The following is a 19,525-nucleotide window of genomic DNA, read 5'->3' as shown; positions in this document are numbered from 1 at the left end:
AAAAAAAAGTCTGAGGCTCTTTTTAATTTTTATTGCCAATAATATGCAAACAGTCACAATTTCAGCAAGTATTTCCTCCCTGCACACATGTCTGTCTCTGTGCTTCACTCCAAGACACACAGCACTTGATCATCCTCCGCCGACACAGTGTGTTGGTGTGTGGGAAAAATAACACATAACACACTGACATACATATTAACACCAGCAGGAAGTTACAGTATTAGGGCTAAATATAGTTTATTATTTACGGATTAACTAATGATGCACCAAAAATTTGGCCGGAGAAAGACGCACTTTAATCACCAGAACAGTGTACCCAAACTCGATGTTGTTATGATGTAAGCTACACGCACAGGGTTGTCCGCGCTGTGGACATACTTTAATATATTGGAGATATACCCGCCATCTTGACGATTTAAGATGACACTGCCAGCTTTTAATGAGAGAAAGGCTCCCAACAACGCCAAACAATTGTGCCATTCGTCATGGACATGGTGAAATAGAATCTAAACGGTCTCTAAACACAAGTACAGTCTCCAACAACACCAGAAATAGATGCTAGATTTGTAGACAGTCGTTTTTATTAAAAATAGAGTGACTAAAAGGATTGGAGACATTTTCAAAATAGAAAAAAGTCTCAATAAAGTACAATGTACAATAAGCAGCAACAATTTAAAAATAGAATAAAACAATGTTTTGTAAGAAAAATATATGTTAATACATTACTTAATAGCAGATTTGTTTTAAAAGTGTATTTACATCCCTTTTTAAAGAAAATATTTGCATCATAGCAAATCATGCGATGACGTCATATTGACCATGCACCTTACCACCCCCCCACCACCACAGGTATTTTGGCAATTTAGGGGAAACTCTGACATGAAAAAAAAATGTCTTCCATTACGATCATGCTTTGTCAGAGATATTTTGGAATGTTAGTCTGTGATATTTGCACCTAGAGAAATGATAAGTTTAGAAATATGAGGGCGGGTGGGGGAAAAAATTTGGCTGAAATATTATATAAATTATTTTATAACATGTTCTGGTTGAGTCCTCAATTACAGAATGATTAGCAGGCTGACTGTTACATTTTATTAATTGAGAAGGTTTAAACATTGTCCCGCAGCAATATGAAGACCATTAACTTGTACAACATGTAATGTACAAAATATCAGAAGCATTTCTTCAGGTAGAAATATCACACATCACAGTAGGCCAAAGAGGTATGCAAAGGCAGTACCGAGGTCTGGCGGGTTATGTAGCATGATGGCATTTTGTGAATCTCACACAATGTTAGATACATTTTGAAAAAAAAAAACAAAAAACTGTGTATTTCACTTAATTGTAAATACATTTAAAAAAAAAAAGATATCATTGTTTTCCGTAAGGTCTTGCATATTTTAAATCACTGGCTGTGAAGTTTTATATGAGCACCAACCACAATGCACTAGAACAGGCAGAAAACATCGGTTGGCTTCCACATTAAGAGTCACAGCAAAAGCTTTGTTTTCAGAGACCTTGTCCGCTGAGAGCACTGACTGAATTGCTTCAAAGGTGTACTTCATCTCCTTTGGATAATAAATGTTCATGGCATACAGTAGGCCAAAGAGGTATGCAAAGGCAGTACCGAGGTCTGGCAGGTCATGTAGCACGATGGAACCTTGCAACACAACAGCCCAGTCCCGTACGTTGGGTGATCCAGCAGGATCATCTTCTTAAAGGATTGTAAGGATGCCAACAGACACGCCTCTGAGCACTCTTTCTTCAGGGTCACTTTCCTGAGGAATAGTAACAGATGCATGATTAAGTGTTAGGTAGAACAAAAGGATGTAATTAGGGCCCGACTTGTATGGATATTCTGGGAACGATTACAATTTTACAATTTTCAAAAAAATGGAAGGAGGCAGATGAGGTGGTTCGGGCATCTGGTCAGGATGCCACCCGAACGCCTCCCTAGGGAGGTGTTTAGGGCACGTCGAACCGGTAGGAGGCCAAGGGGAAGACCCAGGACACGTTGGGAAGACTATGTCTCCCGGCTGGCCTGGGTATGCCTTGGGATCCCCTGGGAAGTGCTAGACAAAGTGGCTGGGGAGAGGGAAGTCTGGGCTTCCCTACTTAGGCTGCTGCCCCCGCGACCCGACCTCGGATAAACGGAAGAAAACGGATGGACGGATGGATGGATGGATGGATGGTTGGAAAAAAATTGAAAAAAAAACTTAAATTACTTTCAAATTAATTGAAGGCAGAACATTAACCATTAAATATATTTTTTTAAATGGGGCAGGAACTTTTCTTTATGGTTAATAAAGAAATGTCATATTCTTTAGCCAATTCATTGGCTAAAGAATATGACATTTGGGCATTCAAAAACATCTCTGGACACAAAATGAAATCTACACAAAGTGTATTATGTATAAAATCTTTGTCATCAGCTATGAGATCTTACTCAAAATGTTAAAATAGTAATAGTTTTTAGCTTGTTGCTCCACTCTCCTGTTCAAGACAAGGCAACGGAAATCATTCATTTTAACTGTTCCTGCATTTTTGAAGGAATAGGCGAAGATTGTTCATCGCAAGTAAGCTTAGCTTGAAAACTAGCAGTCAATTGTAAGGGTTAGCTTACCGTCGCTGACTGCGAGCCAGGGTGAATTTAGTTTATAATTCAACAGACATTCATCAGCAACGTCATTTTCTCTTCTGCAACTTAAAACTAACACCATGTAGTCGGAATAGAGTTGTAAAGTTTATATTCTGACTGTTAGCGAAGGCAGGCTACCAATAGACTACCAGTATTTGAGCTACCGTATTTCCTTGAATTGCCGCCGGGTATATGTTATCCGCATGCCTCGTTTTACCGCCGGATCAAACTCGTTTTGCAAAATAATTAGCACATGCTTAGAATTAGCGCATACCTAGAATTACTGCCGGGTCAAACTTGTTTAGTAAAATAACTAGCGCATGCCTCGGTTTACCGCTGGGTCATACTCGTCACGTCATGAGTGCGTAACACAGGTGGGTAATAAGCCATATTTCCTGTCATGGCATCCCCTCCTATTACCTGTGCCGTTCCCACGTTTAATCTCGCTATCTTAACACAGGCGTTCACGTGACCCGCTGCAGCCTATCGCGCTCTATATAATCCAGCGTTCCAAGATGGCTGCCAGAGGCGGTGGCTAAGCCTGGGGACATCTGAAGCCGGTATGTTTTAAAGTTGTCGTTTGCCTGCGTATCGTAAAAACAACCGTCCAACATTTTACAACTAGTAGTTCCCGACTATCAAGGCCGAGTTGCGATGAGAGAGTGTGGCGATGTTAAGATATTAAGCCGAGTTGGTAAGTGAATTTGTTTGTTATTAGTAGCTACTAGCCGTACCCATGTATTTTGTATGGGCGGTTAGCATCGGGTTTTAATCCCGTTTGCTCCAATGTTTCTGATCCGATTGAATTTATATTTATGTCGAGTCTTTATTTTGGGTACTTAAATACGGTGACTGAGTGTTGTGGCGTTTTAAGGCCATCTGCATGTTTTATGCTATATATTAACTGTTCTAAAGGTTTGCTATTTATGTACTTGTTCCTTTAGTTCTACCAATAGGAGATCGTTTTTGTTAAGGGTTTAATTCTTATTATTTATTTCAATTTCATATGAGTCGTTTGGAAAAGTAAATTGTGTTTCTTTAAGTTGTTTAACCGTTGCTATGGCTTGGGTTGCTATGGTTTCTGGTTGCTATGGTTACGGGCAGTTCCGTTTCCGCCGGCACGTTAAACAAAGGTTTAAAACAGCTCCGGAATTAACAAGCAACGTAGCGTCGGTAATACTACCCGGGAGATAGTTCACCACGGTTGCAGTTCAGAGAAATAACCACAGTAAGCTTCCTATTTCAGTGTGTTATAAGTGACAGTTTATAAGTTGCACTCGTTAAAGTTTAGAACGTTTGGGCACTCACGTTGCCAGTAGATGGGACGGGTGTGCTAACCACAGCTCACACGTGTGTTTGTTTGCTGCACAGTGACTTCACGAACGGCAGGTTTAGTCACGTATTAGTTAAGTTTGTTAAAGAGACCCTCTCCCCTGTGACTGTTTACTATTTGGAAAGCGAGTGTGGAACATTATAAAGAGTTTAGTTGTGTGCTATCGTGGCTACATTGCTGCGAGGGAAGTGGACAGCGCGAGTTGGGGAGGTAGCCTGTGAGTGGGGACGAGTGTATAAGTGTAATTAATGTGTGTTTATTATTGTCTGGTTATTGTATGTTTATGTGGTGTTTATAGTAAATTGCTCAACTATATAAGCCGTCTCCTCTCACTCTCTCTTAGACTAAATTTATTGGGTAAATAGTGAATAATTGGAGCATCCCCCCAAGGTAAAATACAGGCTCCCGTACATTAACATTTTTTATTAAATGTGCTTTTCATGATGGAATCCTAACATCACACTCAAATTTATAAGCGCAGGCCTAAATTTACCGCATGCCTTTGGTAAGCGCCGGAGTGAGAAGAGGTTTTAAAATAATTAGCGCATGCTTACTTTTACCGCATGCCTTTGGTAAGCGCAGGAGTGAGAAGAGGTTCTAAATTAATTAACGCCCCGGTGACAATTCAAGGAAATACAGTAATCTAACAAGCGATGAGGAAACATTGGCTGACTCTTCGTCAAAAATACATGCACAGTTAAAGGAATGGTTTCTATCGACAAATCCTAAACCAGAGAGCAGGGCAACAAGGTAGAATATGAAAATGTTGAACTATTCCATTAAAGCTACATTAGGCCAAATTACTGGTAATTTTCAAGTAAATTTCCTATTGTTATTATAGATTACCAAATGCTGCAGGAAAAACTTAGTTATGTCGTCCCGGACAAAAACGGAGAGGCATCTCAGTGCTGTCATTTTGGTGAGACACAATGTCTGATGTTTATTGAGTATACAGTGAAAAAAAAACATAAGCATATACATTAGTGAAGCACCATAGTGGATTTATACAAATGGCAAAATCAAAAGTTGTTTTTAGTAATGACCAGTAGACCGCAAGTCTTACCAGCTGCATGCTCAAGAAAAGGGGAAAAAAAACACTTCAAGCCTTCAGACTAGTGCATTTTCTACTTTTGCAAATTAAAAATTGTTATAATTACTAAATAGCACAAACTAAGAACTTATAGCAATGAGTGATAAGATCCATTTTACTGACACATTTCTATCACTTACCTGTTCATCTAGCTTATCCAGGAAGTCTTCTATTTGCTGACCAAAAGCTCCCTTTCTAGCCCGGTACAGTCTGAGCAGGCGAGGCACATAATTCTAAAGGGACTCATTGAAAGTCTTCAGGAGGTCTCTGCTGGTGATGCCATGAAATTCTTCAGATATCTGAAAAACACAATCAGCGGAACAATGGCATTTAACTTTAATCACAATGTGAGCTTTTGACTTCAAATTTCAGGGCTGATGGTATAGTGGGGTGCTCTATGTTGGAGGAGAATGTAGTGGAGTGCTAGGGCAGGTATAGTGGATTGTGTCAATATATGTGTACACTCCTACACCTATTAAATACAGTGCAATGAACATATAAGTACGACAGTTAATAAATAAATGACAGCCATACCTCTTGATTGGAGCTTTTGAATTTGCAATATTTGCACTGCATTCAATCCTCCCCTGAAACACAAGAGACATAAAATGGAAATATTTAGTTTCACTAAAAGCATTTAGCTGCAGACAATAATCCAATTTTTTTTCCCACCACCCCTATCTTAAACAGATACTTCATACACCTTATATTACACACAATTAGTATAGGCTACAACACACAGACATGCTACACTTACCATACTCAGTATTATATCAGTTACTTTGTCTACATGTTCATGGTAAGTACTCAAATACATGTTAACTTTACTCAACGGGTCCTACAGGTAAGTATTAGCAAGTATTAATTGCTATGGAAATACTGTGTTTAGTGTAAAGACACCCCTTTGAACATAAGTGCAGGTAAGTAATGCATAAACATGAATTACATAAAACGTGAAAATGACAGTTCAGTAATAGACCACTACTCAAGACTGAATAATTGTATTAATGTGTCTTAATACTCTATTGTTCCCAGTTTATCTGCTTTTCCAGCAGGGCACGCACAGCGCACAGAGTTGTGGAAGTGAACTACAGTGAGCCGTTTGGAACGGGAGAAAAAAAAAAAATAGGTTGTCAATAGTAGAACAACCCGTCGGCTAAAAAAAAAAGGCCTTTTCATGGTCGACTATCTTGAAAATACAGTGAAATAAACGGCGGCAGTGTTAATTGATACGCCTACGTTACGCTCACGTCTCTCTCTCGCCCACCATGAATTGATTAACGTGGACCCCGACTTAAACAAGTTGCAAATTGTATTCGGGTGTTACCATTTAGTGGTCAATTGTACGGAACATGTACTGTGCAATCTACAAATAAATGTTTCAATCAATCAATCAATCAAAACCGTGTGAATTCCCAGTCGACTAATCACGGCAGCACTAGTACCCACAACACATTTGAACGAGGGGGGGGGATATCCCCGGCCTAGGCTAGAGCAGGGGTGTCAAACTCATTTTAAATCAGGGGTTACATGGAGAAAGATCTACTCCCAAGTGGGCCGGACTGGTAAAATCACAGCACGATAACTTAAAAATAAAGACAAGTTCAGACTGTTTTTCATTGTTTAAAAAAAGTTTTTTTTACACTTACATGCTGTGGTTAATCATTTTCTTTGTTATTTGTATGTTCTGAATACATTACGTGATAATGTTCATCAGTCAACTCATTGGTGTCTTTCAAGATAAAACAAATTATATCAAAATCAAATTACAGGATGTTATTCATGTAGTTTGCTCATTTTCCTCAACTGATGTACTAACATCATGTGATTTATTTTGTACATATGTAGCATCGTCTACAAAGAATTGCTATTGCGACATCCAGTTGACACATTTACAACAGTTGTTTCTTTCATTTAAAAATTTCAGGTATATTTTTATACTTAAACCCATCCTGCGGTCCGAATAAAATTTGTTAGCGGGCCTTATTCGGCCCTCGGGCTGTACTTTTGACACCCCTGAGCTAGAGCATTAGGGCGGGGTAATAATTAGCTTAACTCTTACGTCAATACACACTGCTCATTCAGTATCCGAAAATATTTACCCGGTTCATCATTCACACAGTTTGTTATCACCAAAATGTCTTAACCATACATAGCTATAAACATGTATTAACCTTGTTTGGACTCACACAGAAAGTGACCAGCTTTACATTTAGCATTAAATGCTAACGGCGACCGCCATCTTGGCCATTGAAGAGGCCACACACATACGACAGACGCTTAACCACGGTCATGACTTAATGTCGGTGGCGAAATAAAACTCAAATAAAAACACAACTGATGTATATTACACAGGTGTCGATTATAACCAGGGTACCTGTTGTTCACAGTCCCTGCTCCGGTGGCGAGCCTCCCCGTCAAACACGCACTACCTTAGCTACTCTTCTTGTATGACTGACAGGCCCAACCGAACGCACTGCCCCCCATCTTTTTTCGAGTGGAACCTTTTCTCTGCTAAATACTTTAAGTCATAATTACACAAAATCACCTTTGTCCTACTAAATGCCCTTAGTGCTAGACCCTTTATTCCCGTTCGTGAAATATATTATTTTGGGGCCATTAGTAGTCCAGCTAGCAATAAGCATTTTTTTCCATCTTTCAAATTAAATAGTACAGTGTACTTTGCCATTAACATCCCTTTTTTAGAAAACAAAATAAAAGAAAAAAACTTAACTTTTTAGCCAAATAAATACTCAACAAATCATCAAAACTTGATCCTTATCAAGCTCTGCATGGCCACAAGGTCCAAACTGACCGCTCACTCATGCCCCTGAAACGGAATCTACGGGGTTTCCAACAAAAAGACATTTGGCTAATCGCAACTCCAAAATCATTGTTGTAGTATTTTGAAAATACCCTTTGATGCAACAATAGAGAGAAGTTTGCTGGCCAGACACTTTTTTGGTAGTTAAACATAGTGAAACATTATTTCTGAGTCTGACTAACTTGGAAACTATAATTAGTCCAACAATTGCAAATCGTATTTTTTACAGTGTAGAGAATATATATAATAACAACCAATAATACCTAAACTAAGGAAATGGAGTGATGGAGTGTGACTAAATTCAAGAGTGTGTATGGTGTGAAACTAAGTGAAGCAGTTATCTGTTGAGTGTTACCGGGAGGTTTTGTTCCAATCTCGGAAGTCCAAGAGGGCCAGGCTGATTTGGGAAGTCCGTGAGACAGGCAAAAGATCCAAGACAAGAGAGAGAGGCATCAGAGTCTGTGTCCATGCGAGGGGGTCGAGATCCGGGAAGGCAGTCGAGATCCAGGGGGAGTCCAGGGGGAGTCCAAGGGAGCGAAACGCAGCTTGAAACCAAGGCGACGGAAGAAAATTCTGCAGCGCACAAAGGAGAAGACAGTGGACAAATGAGCATGGAAGCGGGAGGACACGAAACGTGAGAATGTACAAGGAAAGCCAGATACAGGACAGCTTACCGCAACAGGGAACAGAAGATTAAGTTCCGGCGAGGATCCTTGGGTGGACTGGTCTACAGTATATACAGCTCGCCCTCATCAGTCCCAGGTGTGTTGATTGCTGATTGTCCATAGCCTTGCCGGCATGTGAACGTGTCTCGGCGCGCTGTAGCGCACTGTCAACGAAGGAGCTGGCAGACCCAGCTGCCGGAGAAAAGTGGGTTCAAGCCCGCACCGTGACAAGGAGTGGTCAAAAAATCAACCCTAAGCTTGCCATAAGCTTGTGAATGGCTACCAAAAGCACCTTATTGCGGTGAAACTTGCCAAGGGACATGTAACCAAATATTAATATTGTTGTGTGAATACTTTTAACCCAGCAGTTTTGGTCACATTTTCAGTAGACCCATAATAAATTCATAAAAGAACCAGACTTCATTAATGTCAACCAACAAGGGTGTGCTCCAATTACGCTATCACAAAAAATAAAAGTTGTAGAAATTTGTGGGAACTCAAGACCGCCATGACATTATGTTCTTTACAAGTGTATGTACAATTTTGACCACGACTGTATGTATAAATATGTGTGTGTATATATTTATGTATGTGTGTGTTTATATAATCATTATATTGATTTATTGTTATTTATAAACAAGGTCCTATAAAAGGCTTATTGAGTAATAATAATAATAATTGTCTTTCATCACAATTGTCGTCTTCCTTTATTAATAAATCCATCCATCCATCCATTTCTACCGCTTGTCCCTTTTGGGGTCGCTAGAGCCAAGCTCAGCTGCATTCGAGTACACCCTGGACAAGTCGCCACCTCATCGCAGGGCCAACACAGATGGATGTCTTTGGAGGTGGGAGGAAGCCAGAGTACCCTGAGGGAACCCACGCGGTCAACTATAATCATTTTACCTGCAGTACAGTTTCTTGCCACTTGGTGGCACAACCGGACTGAAAGATTGGTGAGCAGCAGAAGAAGCAGATTTATTTAACATTAGCAATTTTTATTTAACTAGGATAGAGCTGCTGAATCTGCATAAAGATGCATGTACTATGACACATAAAATATTATATGTATATACATGTTTTGACATGCATATACATATAGTTAAATATATATATGTGTAAATACATATTAAGTTAAGTTAAAGTACCACTGAGTGTCACATACACACTAAGTGTGGTTAAATATGTCCTCTGCATTTGACCCATCCCCTTGTTCACCCCCTGGGAGGTGAGGGGAACAGTGGGCAGCAGCGGTGGCCGCGCCCGGGAATCATTTTTGATGATTTAACCCCCAATTCCAACCATTTATGCTGAGTGCCAAGCAGGGAGGTAATGGGTCATGTTTTTTATAGTCTTTGTTGTTTGTTGGTATGAATTGGGCGGGGTTTTGAACTTACAGCCTACTAAGGCCACTGAGTATATGTGTGTATATATGTATATGTGTGTGTGGATATATATATATATATATATATAGTGTGTGTGTATTCACAAAATGACGTATATGGGCAAATATATATTTGATGAAAGCTGCATAATTACAATTATATAAATGTTATTACTGACAAGCACGTGTTGTGTTCTTCTCAATCAACAATCCAAACTTTGTCTACGTGTTCCGTGTCGATTGAACCACTGAGGTCAGAAGTCAAATATTGATAAAATCATGAAATGTTCATCATATTGTAATCTGTCTGCTCATTATTTGCTGTGTCCATAAACCCAATCAACATGCTTCTTTCTGGTTCCCATATGGGATGTCCAATTTAAACATTCACTCACACTTTGTTAGCAGATATTTCTCACATTTAACTAATTTTCATCACACTTTTCAAGTTTCAATCAAATGTTGACTCTAAATTTTATATCAAAACTCAAATCTTATAAATAAATCTATGTTAAATCTAAACTTAAATCTTGACTGTTAAATCTGAACCTACAGCTTAAATCTAAACTTAAATCTTATATCTAAACATCAATGTTAAATCTAAATGTAAATGTTAAATCTAAACGTAAATGTTAAATTTAAACCAAAATCCTAAATCTAAAATTAAATGCTAAATCTTCAATCTACCTTATTTCCTTGAATTGCCGCCGGGGCGTTAATTATTTAAAACCTCTTCTCACTCCTGCGCTTACCAAAGACATGCGGTAAAAGTAAGCATGCACTAATTATTTTAAAACCTCTTCTCACTCCGGCACTTGCCAAAGGTATGCAGTAAAAATTTGAGTGTGATGTAAGCTTGGAGCTTAAATCCTACTGAATAGCTCTTAATCATTTTCCCTTTATGCGATTTCAAAGTACCGGTTTTGAAATCAGCCTCCTCCATTTTGAAAATGATGATAGGGGAAGTGTCACTCGTGACGTCACGAGTTTGACCAGGCGGTAATACTAAGCATGCGCTAATTATTTTGGGAAGCAGTAATTCAAGGCAGGTGCATACTATATGCCCTGCGGCAATTCAAGGAAATACGGTAGTCTAAATGTTAAATCTAAACCTAAATTCTAAAAATAAATGTAAATGTTTAATCTAAACCTAAATGTAAATGTTAAATCTAAGTCTAAATGTTAAATCTAAAATCAAATGTTAAATTTTAACATAAATGTGAACGCTAAATGTTGAATTTTATATTAAATGTTTAATCTAAACCTATATGTTTAATCTAAATCGAAGTGTTAAATCAAAACCCAAAGTAACAGGGCAGCTAAATGATGAACGACACAGACAAATAGGGTTAGGGTTAGGGTTAGCCCTACCCCAACAGCCTCCATCCATTTCCTCCGCTTATTCCCTTCGGGGTCGCGGGGGGCATTGGTTATCAAATGCGGGAGCCGATGTGTTTGACTGTCCAACTGACTTCATGGAGCACACCTTGTGCACTCACACATTTGGAGATAACTTTTTTTTTTTTAAATATTTATCTGTCATATTTCCTTTTTGTGCAGTAATAAAGGTGTATGATCCTCTGCACTGGGGTCTGCACTGGGAGGCAGAGAAGTGGACGTGGCTTTGTGGCTGAGGGGCGTCAGATTGGTGGAATATTGACATCCTATGAATATTCATCTTTACACTGGGTTTAGCATTCACATTTATATTAAGATTTAAGGTTTAGATTTAACATTTAGGTTTATATTTAACATTTAAGTTTATAATTTAGATTTAACATTTAGGTTTTGATTTACCATTTAGGTTTAGGTTTAACATTTAGTGCTGACATTTAGATTTAACATTTAGGTTTAGATTTAATGTTTAGGTTGAAATTCAACATTTAGATTTAAATTTAACATTTTGATTTAGATTTAACATTTAAGTTTAGATTTGCCATTTAGGTTTAAAAAATACCATTTAGATTTAACATTTAGGTTTAAATGTGCCATTTAGGTTTAAATTTAACATTTTGATTTAACAATTGGGTTTAGATGTGCCATTTAGGTTTTAAAATGTAACATTCAGATTTAACATGTAGGTTTAGATTTTTCATTTAGGTATAAATTTAACATTTAGATTTAGATTTAAGATTTAGGTTTTGATTTAACATTTAGGTTTAGATTTAGATTTAACATGTATTTTTAGATTTGCTATTTAGGTAGAAATTGAACATTTAGACTTAAATTTAACATTTAGTTTTAGATTTAACATTTAGGTTTATAATTGCCATTTAAGTAGAAATGTAACATTTTGATTTTACATTTAGATTTCGATTTATCATTTAGGTTTAGATTTGCCATTTAGGTTTACATTTAACATTTAGATTTGCCATTTAGGTATAAATTTAACATTTAGATTGAATATTTAGGTTTAGATTTGCCACTTAGGTTGAAATTTAACATTTGGATTTAACATTTAGGTTTAGATTTGCCATTTAGATATACATTTTATATTTAGACTTAAATTTAACATTTAGATTTAACATTCAGATTTAGATTTGCCCTTTTGGGTAGAAATGTAACATTTTGAATTAACATTTAGATTTAACATTTAGACATAACATTTAGATATGCCATTTAGGTTTAAAATGTAACATTTAGATTTAACATTTAGGTTTAGATTTGCCATTTAGGTAGACATTGAACATTTAGATTTAACATTTAGATTTAGACATAACATTTAGATATGCTATTTAGGTTTAACATGTAATATTTAGATTTGACATTTAGGTTTAGATTTGCCATTTAGGTATAGATTTAGCATTTAGATTTAGATTTAATATTTAGGTTTAGTTTTGCCGTTTAGGTTTAAATTTAACATTTAGGTTTAGATTTGCCATTGAGGTAGACATTTTACATTTAGACTTATATTTTACCTTTTGGTTTAGATTTGCCATTTAGGACAAAATTTAACATTTAGATAGAAAATGTGGAGCCAACATTTCATAACAACTCCAATGTGGTGAAAATGAGCTGGATGTGAGCAATTAAGCTAGAAAAAGCACGTTAACATTCGATACTCGTACTCCTTTGCGTCAAGCGTCCGCCTCCATCTTGCGGAAGTCGACTGCCTCTGCTCCCGCCACTTCCATCACGAGGTCCCGTTCCACTCGGCTGCGTTTGCAGCAGACTAGGTGGACCAGGAGGACCAGCAGCACCACCGCAAGCGTGCAGCAGACCAAGATGGCCGCCAGTCCGCCCGGCGAGAGCGTCGAAGGCCGCAGTGTGGGAGCGGGCGGGGTCACGTGACGGTCGGGGCCGGCGGTGGCCTGACCGGAACCCTCCCATTCCTCGCGCGCGCAGAACACCTCCTTGGTCAAGGTGAAGCCTGGGCGGCAGGAGCAGGTGAAGGAGCCGAAGGTGTTGCGGCACAGCTGGTCGCAGTAGGAGAAGGCGCACTCGTCGATGTCGATGCACACGGTGTGCTGCTCTCTCTCCTCGGCGATGTAGCCATCAGCGCAGGCGCACTGGTACCTGTTGTTGGGGTCGCACTCGGCGGGGCACTCTTCTTTGCCGCAGTGCAGCTTGCAGCTGTTCCCGAGCAGGACGTAGCCATCGTAGCAAGAGCACAAGTAACTTCCGCCGGTGTTGTGACACAAGTGCTCGCAGGGAGCCGACGCGCACTCGTCCTGATCCGCGCACCTGCCGCCCATCAGCTTGAAGCCGTCCGCGCACGCGCACTTGAAGCCGACCGGGGAGTCCACGCACCGGAAGTTCTCCCCGGGGCACTGGCGCGCGTCCGAGCACTCGTTAAAGTCCACGCACGTGCGTCCGTCGGGTGCAAGTCTGAAACCGTGCGTGCACGTGCACAAGTGGGCGCCGCGCGGGTCCTCCACGCAGGCGTGCTCGCAGCCCAGGCGCGCACACGGGTCGTCCGGGTCCTTGGTGCACGTGACTTTGTTGAGCGGGTTCACGGAGAGGCCAGGTGGGCAGAAGCAGGATGGCGTCCGGTCAGGACCCGCGTGTACGCATGCGTGCTCGCAGCCCCCCTGGAAGATCTCGCAGCTCCACGGAGCCGGAAGCCACTTTTTGGAGAAGCACACGAATTTCAGCTCGCTCGGCATCCGAGTTGCGATACTTCCGGGCGGCAGGGAGAGAAGCTCCTCCCCCCCAAAACCCAAGGGGGTGTCGTACCTGACGTCTCCGTCTGCCAGGCGCGTGCAGGCGTAGCTGAAGTGGTGCGTACACACGAAGCCGCTGAGCGGCGCGTCACAGCCCTCCTGCTCCCACTGCAAGCCCCCCTCCGCTGTCACGGTGACGCAACTTGGAGAGATGCAGCCGCGGTCAAGAGTGTCCGAAACACTTTCACTTTCGTTCGTCGGCCACTCGTAGCCTTGGAGAGGGGACGTCACATCCGGGCATCCGCTCGAACGCCGCGGACCGACCCAGAAGGAGCCCGAAACGTTCCCGAGGAGCGCCGAGAGTCTGTCAAGTGACTCGGCCGAGCGCACGCTCGCTAAGTGGCCGTTTTGTTCTTCGCACCGCTTATGCGCGCTCGCAAAGTCGCCGGATTGTTGGTGGATGACGTCACACCGCGTATCGATGCACGAGCCGCCGATCGGCCTCTCGGCAGCGCGTCCTCCCGCCAAGACGAGCAGCGAAAACACAAAAACATTCCAAACTTTTGCCATCTTCAAGTGTGCGTGCGTCCCGGCCACCGACAAGCGCATTTAGGACCTCTGAGATGTTCTGAATTCATGTTCGATAAGTCGGCAGAGGAAGTAAAAAGGGTAAAGAAACTTCTGCTCCTCGAACGGCATCTTCTGCTCCTCCTGTGACGTCACTGCCACGGAGATGCAACACTAGCCACGCCTATTTGTCGGAGTAGCCCCTCCCTTTGAGGGGACATACTCATGTTTATGGCACTTACCTCATTTTTCATATTGTCTGATAAAAATGAAACAGGATTGTTCGGTTTTAAATAATAATTCTATTAAAGTCTGCATTTTTATCAACTTGATACACTTTAATGATATTCTAATTGTACTAAATTTGTTTCATAATAAATGAGTTTGTATCATAATAAATGAGCTACTAGATATAGGTAAATATATGTGTAACTAAAAAAATGATAATGCAACTTTTAATGACAAAAATAATATTGTAATGTTTAATGACCAATATGATAAGGGTTAGTGCGTCTGCTTCACTATATGAAGGTCCTGCAGTCTTGGGTTCAATCCCAGGCTCGGGATCTTTCTGTGTGGAGTTTGCATGTTCTCCCCGTGAATGCGTGGGTTCCCTCCGGGTACTCCGGCTTCCTCCCACTTCCAAAGACATGCACCTGGGGATAGGTTGATTGGCAACACTAAATTGGCCCTAGTGTGTGAATGTGAGTGTAAATGTTGTCTGTCTATCTGTATTGGCCCTGCGATGAGGTGGCGACTTGTCCAGGGTGTAGACCCCTTCTGCCCGATTGTAGCTGAGATAGGCGCCAGCGCCCCACGCGACCCCAAATGGGAATAAGCGGTAGGAAATGGATGGATGGATAGATAATAATGCAACATTGGATGGAAAATTTAATAATGTAACATTTATTGACATTTAATAATGTAACATTTAATGACAACTATAATAATGTAACATTTAATGACAAATATAATGCAACTTTTAATGACAAATATAAAAATGCAACATTTAATGACAAATATAATAATGCAACATTCATTGAAAAGTATAATAATGCAACATTTGATGACAAATATAATAATGTAACATTTTTTTGACAAATAAAATAATGCAACATTTAACGACAAATATAATAAAGCAACATTTAATAACAAATATAATAATGTAACTTTTATTGACAAATATAATTATGCAAGTAGCAGCAAATACTTTGAATATTTTACATTCATGGTCTTTCTTACAGTTATCAAATGCAAACATCACATTAAAATATAAATATGATTAATAATACCCTCAGGTCACGTGACTTAAATGATAAATATTTCACTGCTAGAAATTGTACAGTATTTTGTTGGACTATACAATATTGACAAAGTTTCTTTGCAGGCTTTTAAAGACAGACAAAACACTGCAAATACTAAAATAAACAGTAAATGAAGCAAACAAGTTTTTATAATTTGAAAATAAGAATAACGACTTTGAAAATAAGAAGATCGACTTGAGTATCAAATTGGCTAAAATGCTAACATGTTAGTTGGTCGAGAAATGGTTTTGATTTTGGACAATTTATGTGTGAATACGAAAATGTTATTAATAACAATAATAATAATAATCTGTCAGCAGGGAGAGCAACCTGACACGCTTTGTCTGAAGCCTGAAAGTCACGTGTCACACGGCGAAAGTCACGTGTCTCACTCTCGTTGCGCACTAAAGTCTTTGCAGCTCACTTTTGTCCCACGAGAGTTTCTTATAGGTCTCCGTGCTCACCTGCTGCAGGTAGAAAATGTCCACGCGCGGCCTCTTGATGGAGGAAACTTGCAGACTTCCGCAGCGATTGCTGAGGTGCTTGACCAGGCAGAAGACGGAGCCCAAAGCCAGCAACACGAACACTGTGATGCCCAAAACGCTTCCAGTCTTCACATAGGGCGGAATTGCGGCGGGCCGCGCGCCAGCAGGCGTGGGACTCTGGCGGGTGACGGCCAAATCGGAGTGCACGCACTTGTACCCGTCAAACAAGGTGTAGCCTTTGTCGCAGGAGCACCAGAAGCTGCCGAAACTGTTGGTGCAGGTGTGCTCGCACTGCTGCTGGATCTCACACTCGTTGATGTCGGTGCAGTACGGAGTGTTGTTGCGGCGCATGTCCTGGATGTAGCCCTCTGGACAGAAGCAATGGTGCTTGTGCAAGCACTCGGCGAGACAGTCTTGCTGCTCACAGTGCAGGTCGCACCTGGCGGGGTCGCGCGTGGACACCCTGTAGCCCTCACGGCACGCGCACGCGTACACGCCCTTGAACTTGACGCACATCATGTGCTCGCACTTCTCACACACGCGCATGTCCACGCACACGCCGTCCTCCTCCACCCAGCCGTCTGTGCACGTGCACTCGAAACCGTCGCGGGTGTTCACGCACTCCTCGCCCTCGCCCGTGCACGGCTCGTGGAGCGCACACGCGTCCGCGTGCACGCAGCCGCCTTCGCGGGCGGGCTCGTACCCGGCGGGGCAGCTGCCGTTCTGCCTTGACGTCACGCAGGTGATGAGGTTGGCGAGCAGATGTTGTCCCGGCGGACACGCGCACGAACCGGAAGTGACGTTGCAAGCGTGCTCGCAGCCGCCGCGCAGCACCTCGCAGTTCCAGGGTGCGCGGAGCCACGTGCGGCCGAAGCACAGATGCTTGGAGTCCGGGTAGCGCGCGCCGCTTTTTCCCGCCAGGGCGATGGTTCCCTGCGGAAAAGTGTGGTTCAGCGCGATGTCCATTGGCGCCGTGTACGTCGCCGCGGCGCCCGCCTCCGTCGTGACGTCATTGCAGGGCTCCTCCACGGCGTAGGTGCACACGAATCCGCTCAGCTGGGTCACGCAGGGTGAACTTTGGAACTCCAACTTCCCGCCGAGCGTCACGGACACCGACGAGCAGTGGGGTGCTTTCTGCCCTCCCAGCCAAAAGGTTCCACTGGCGGCGCGCTTTAAGACGCTCCCGACCTCCTCGTCCACAGATGTCGGCGGCAGCAAAGTCCCGCTGACGTTGCTGCAACTTTCCTGCGCTGCGTGGAAGTTCGCAGTGCTCTGAAAGAGCGCGAAACACCGGCTACCGGAACAAAGTCCGTTCTGGCAGTGCGCGCTTTTCTGCAGCCCGCAGAGGAAAAGTGCGCACGTGAGGAAGGCGATCATAATGACGAGGAGGACGAGGATAAGGATGAAGAGTCCTGACTGGAAGCTGCTCCACGATAAAAGCTCCCACCCGCCATTTATAAACACGTGACCCCTGTTGGATCAGCACAGGAAGGAAGTTACATTCTGGTGGGTCCAGCTCCAAGCCTCCAACCGCGTTTAGATCTTATCGCGCACGCACTGACGCATTATAAGCACGCGCAGGCACTCGCACACACTGAAAAAGAACTAATGCAAAGAATTACACAACACACTGCATAAATTACGTCACACCTGACAGGTGTGTTGTTACACCTGTATGGATGAGTGACACTAATTTCACTTCTAGATCAAAGCACATGGCACTTTAGATCAAACAAATGATGTTTCCACCCCATTGCTTCACAGTAGGTGTGGTGGTCTTGGTTGGGAGAATGTCATGTGGTCAGATGAAACCAAAATATAACTTTTTGGTATAAACTCAACTCGTGTTTGGAGGAAGAAGAATACTGAGTTGCATCACAAGAACACCACACCTACTGTGAAGCATGGGGGTGGAAACATCATTCTTTTGGGCTGTTTTTCTGCTAAGGCAACAGGATGATTGATCCGTGTTAAGGAAAGAATGAATGGGGCCATGTATCGGGAGATTTTGAGCCAAAACCTCCTTCCATCAGTGAGAGCTTTGAATGGTTGACCAAATACTTATTTTCCACCATAATTTACAAATACATTCTTTACAATTCCTACAATGTGAATTCCTGGAAAAAAAAATTTTCACATTCTGTCTTTCACCGTTGAAGTGTACCTATGATGAAAATTACAAACCTCTGTCATCATTTCAAGTGGGAGAACTTGCACAATCGGTGGCTGACTAAATACTTTTTTGCCCCACTGTATGTATATATATATATATATATATATATATATATATATATATATATATATATATGTGTGTGTGTGTGTGCTGACGAAATACGTTTTTGCCCCACTGTATATATATATATATATATATATATATATATATATATATATATACATATATACATATATATATGTGTGTGTGTGTGTGTGTGTGTGTGTGTGTGTATTTGGAAATACATTTGCAGTAAGGAAGTACTAATTCATTTTTGTATTGTTTGTATAATGTGTCATTGTTACATTTTTGTGTTCTAAGTGAAGGTTGGAAGTTTTCCTCAAGTGACTAAAAGTGGAAGAGGAAGTAAAAAAATACAATAGCCCTGCTTCCTGCATCCAAAGGTCATACAAAGACAACATGATGAGAAGTGAATACCGCATGTAATACTAGAAGTCAATAACTGACGACTCGAAGAAAGTACTCCTTTCTGAGATGCCACCTTTTCATGGTAGTTTGCGTGTCCCAATGATCCTAGGAACTATTTTGTCCGGGGGCTTCTATGCCCCCTGGTAGGGTCTACCAAGACAAACAGGGATCAGACAAAGAGCAGCTCAAAGACCTTTATGAAAAGTACAAATGGAGGACCTTAATTTCCCTCGCCTGGACGCGGGTCACCGGTGCTTCCTTCTGGAGCCTGGCCCAGAGGTGGGGTACGACGGCGAGCACCTGGTGGCCGGGCCTGTCCCCATGGGGCTCAGCCCAAAGAGACAATGTGATCCCTCGTCCAATGGGCTCACCACTCATTGGAGGGGTCATAGAGGTCGGGTGCAATGTGAGCTGGGCAGCAGCACTTGGCGGTCCGATCTTTGACTACATAAGCTAGCCCTTGGAACGTGGCGCGTCACCTCGCTGGGAGG

The 19,525-nt window shown here is 41.8% G+C and overlaps 2 protein-coding genes across 3 annotated transcripts; both read right to left on the bottom strand.

Moving 5' to 3' along the window:
* Positions 1–16: 16 nt before the first annotated feature.
* On the bottom strand, positions 17–14,790 carry LOC133549528 (thrombomodulin-like). 2 transcript variants are annotated; one of them, XM_061895024.1, is made up of 6 exons: positions 13,003–14,790; positions 8,560–8,742; positions 8,241–8,458; positions 5,596–5,648; positions 5,202–5,360; positions 17–1,778 (listed from the first exon to the last, which is right to left on the bottom strand). In XM_061895024.1, exon 1 carries the CDS (start codon positions 14,644–14,646, stop codon positions 13,012–13,014), a length of 1,635 nt encoding a protein of 544 aa, XP_061751008.1. In that variant the 5' UTR covers positions 14,647–14,790; the 3' UTR covers positions 17–1,778; positions 5,202–5,360; positions 5,596–5,648; positions 8,241–8,458; positions 8,560–8,742; positions 13,003–13,011. The 2 variants fall into 2 exon arrangements, with proteins under 2 accessions (XP_061751008.1, XP_061751007.1); XM_061895023.1 differs by having other exon boundaries at positions 8,560–14,790.
* Positions 14,791–15,526: 736 nt separating this feature from the next.
* On the bottom strand, positions 15,527–17,910 carry LOC133549526 (thrombomodulin-like). The gene has a single exon (XM_061895021.1). The coding sequence runs from the start codon at positions 17,768–17,770 to the stop codon at positions 16,313–16,315; it is 1,458 nt and encodes a 485-aa protein (XP_061751005.1). The 5' UTR covers positions 17,771–17,910; the 3' UTR covers positions 15,527–16,312.
* Between the last annotated feature and the right edge of the window lie 1,615 nt (positions 17,911–19,525).

The sequence above is a fragment of the Nerophis ophidion genome, linkage group LG03 (genome assembly GCF_033978795.1).
Source record: "Nerophis ophidion isolate RoL-2023_Sa linkage group LG03, RoL_Noph_v1.0, whole genome shotgun sequence".
NCBI lineage: Eukaryota > Metazoa > Chordata > Actinopteri > Syngnathiformes > Syngnathidae > Nerophis > Nerophis ophidion.
Note: the sequence above shows the minus strand (reverse complement) of the source record. Positions and strands in the feature narration are given on the sequence as shown.

Coding starts and splice junctions, on each gene's coding strand:
- LOC133549526 (XM_061895021.1), bottom strand. CDS start 17,770: ATGATCGCCTTCCTCACGTGCGCACTTTTCCTCTGCGGGCTGCAGAAA.
- LOC133549528 (XM_061895023.1), bottom strand. CDS start 14,646: ATGCGCTTGTCGGTGGCCGGGACGCACGCACACTTGAAGATGGCAAAA.